The 2,425-nt window shown below is 67.5% G+C and overlaps 1 protein-coding gene across 1 annotated transcript; it reads left to right on the top strand.

Annotated features, from left to right (window-relative positions):
* H696_01987 (hypothetical protein) lies at nucleotides 1-1,914 on the top strand. The gene is made up of 5 exons (XM_009495887.1): nucleotides 1-220; nucleotides 377-541; nucleotides 720-858; nucleotides 1,003-1,272; nucleotides 1,401-1,914. Exons 1-5 carry the CDS (start codon nucleotides 8-10, stop codon nucleotides 1,622-1,624), a joined length of 1,011 nt encoding a protein of 336 aa, XP_009494162.1. The 5' UTR covers nucleotides 1-7; the 3' UTR covers nucleotides 1,625-1,914.
* Nucleotides 1,915-2,425: the final 511 nt, after the last annotated feature.

The following is a 2,425-nucleotide window of genomic DNA, read 5'->3' on the forward strand; positions in this document are numbered from 1 at the left end:
CCCCGCCATGTCCCAGGCGACTGCTCCCTCCGTCGCCGGCCAGGAGGCCGCCCCCCAGGCCGCCCCGCCGAAGCCCGTCGTCGTCGCCGCCGCCGCCGTCCCGGGCCCTGCCGGCAGCAACTTCTTCATTGTCTTCAAGGACCTTCTGGCCGGTGGTGTCGCCGGCGCCGTGTCCCGTACGGTGGTCTCCCCGCTTGAGCGCATGAAGATCCTCTTCCAGGTGCGCCCTCTGCCCGCCATTTGCCGCCCCCCTGCCCCGGCTCCGCCTCGTGCCCGTGCCCGCGAGTGCTGACCCACCCGCCCTACTGTCGCCCCTCCCCCCCCCCCCCTCCCTCCTCACATGCACATGTACACACCTTTCCTGGATCGTGCACAGGTCCAGGATGGTGCGGCCGACGCCTACCGCGGCATCGTGCCCACCCTGCGTAAGATCGCCACCGAGGAGGGCTGGCGCGGCTTCTTCAAGGGCAACGGCACCAACGTCATTCGGATCGCCCCCTACTCGGCCATTCAGTTCGCCTCCTTTTCTCAGTACAAGAAGGTGCGCCGAATTCCCCGCCGCACCCGCACCCGCACCCGCCCCCCCCCCCCTCCCCCCTGCCCTCTCTGCTCGCATGCGCGGCTGTCCTGCCTCTCCGTCTATCTCTCTCTCTCCCCCTCCCCATGCGCCTGCGCACACATGCACACACCTCGCCCCCTACTCACCTGCCGGCCTGTAGATTGCCCTCTCCATCACCGGGACCGAGTACCTCGCCCCGGTCCCCAGCCTGATTGCCGGTGCCTGTGCCGGTATCACCTCCTCCACCATGACCTACCCACTGGACATCATTCGGACCCGGCTGTCCGTCCAGACCGACGGTTCGTCACTCCGGCTCCCTCCACCTCGCAGCGCCCCCCCTCCCCCCTCCTGACCCAGGCGTCCCCGCCCCGCCGGCTTGTGCCCCGCTCTCCCGTCTGCCGGTCCGGCTCCCCCTCCCCCCCCCCTCTCTCTCTCTCTCTCAGGCCGCTATCGCTCCATGTGGCATGCCATCGCCGAGGTGTACAAGCATGAGGGCGGCGTGCGCGGCCTTTACCGCGGCCTGTCGCCCACCCTGCTCGGTGTGGCCCCTTATGTGGCGATCAACTTCACCACCTACGAGACCCTGCGGCGCTTCTTCGCCGAGCAGGAGGCTCTCAAGGATGAGAACCACCACCGCGACCCGAAGAGCATCCAGCCCACCGGCCTGCAGAAGTTCTTCTCCGGTGCCGTGGCCGGTGCCACCGCGCAGACCTGTGCGTTTCCCTTTGCCCGCCGTGCTCCCCCCCCCCCTCCCCCCTACACACACGCATCGCATGCATATGTTTCCCCCTGGTCCCTTACGCTGGCCTCCCCCTTCCCCTCCCGCATCACACCCACGCAGTCACCTACCCCCTGGATCTGGTTCGTCGGCGTATGCAGATGATGGGCATGCCCGACTGCCGGTACCGCTACTCCAGCACCCTTGACGCCTTCCGGACCATCGCCCGTGTGGAGGGGATACGCGGCCTCTTTAAGGGCATGTTGCCCAACTACCTGAAGGTGGTCCCCCTGATGGGTGTTAACTTCCTCGTCTACGAGTGGTGCAAGCGCCTCCTCAACCCTTGAGCGAGAGCCGGCCAGGCAAATCCCGGATGAAAGGGGGCCGCGCGCACGCGGTCGGCCTCCCTTTTTCTTGTCTCCCTCCCCAGCTTCTGCCTTCCCGCCTGCTTCTCCCCGTCCCTCTTCCCCCCCCTCCCCCTCTCCCTCTCTGCTCCTCATCCCCTTCACAATATCCGCCCCCCGTCCTTTGCATTTTGGCGCGGTGGCGTATGCCCCTCGCGCGCGCGTAAGTGCCCCTTGCTCTCCCCCCCCCTCTCTTCCTCCTCCCCCCCCCTCAATAGACATATACACTTGTGGCTGGGCCAGTGGCGGGGCCTGTGCGTGTGTCTGTCTGTTTTCCGTGTCTGTGTGGATGTGTGCGCGCGGCGTCGCGCTAGGGCACGCCTGGCGTGTCCCCCTTCGGCGAGAGGCCGCCGGCCCGGGGGGAGGGAGGTAGCCTCCGGGACGGGCCGCCGGGCTACCGGGTCTCAGACACCAGAATCTGGTCCACCCGCCGGGTAATCACGCGCAGCAACAGTTCACAGGCCGTCCCCCGGGGCTTCGGCGGCGGCTGTGGCTAATTGTCGGGCGGCCGATCGGGCGCAAAGTCCCGCTCGGATGCCAACGCATTCGCGCTTCGCGCAATCTCCACGTGAGGCGATGGCAGTCGAACGTACGAACCCCCCCGCACCAGAACGTGGGACACGCCAGGGACGCCTCCTCCTTTGGATGAGAGGGAGGGCGCATGCGCGGGGGTGTTTTTGCACACACCCACATCCACATCCACACACACATGTAGCGTCAGACAAGTGGCAGGGAAGTCGGCCG

The sequence above is a fragment of the Fonticula alba genome, assembly GCF_000388065.1.
Source record: "Fonticula alba strain ATCC 38817 unplaced genomic scaffold supercont2.3, whole genome shotgun sequence".
In the NCBI taxonomy this organism is placed as follows: Eukaryota; order Rotosphaerida; family Fonticulaceae; genus Fonticula; species Fonticula alba.

Bases quoted from the DNA above. Each gene is read 5' to 3' on its own strand.
- H696_01987 (XM_009495887.1), top strand. From the start codon at position 8: ATGTCCCAGGCGACTGCTCCCTCCGTCGCCGGCCAGGAGGCCGCCCCC. The intron at 221-376 runs GTGCGCCCTCTG...GATCGTGCACAG, and splicing joins GCATGAAGATCCTCTTCCAG to GTCCAGGATGGTGCGGCCGA. The intron at 1,273-1,400 runs GTGCGTTTCCCT...ACACCCACGCAG, and splicing joins CGGTGCCACCGCGCAGACCT to TCACCTACCCCCTGGATCTG.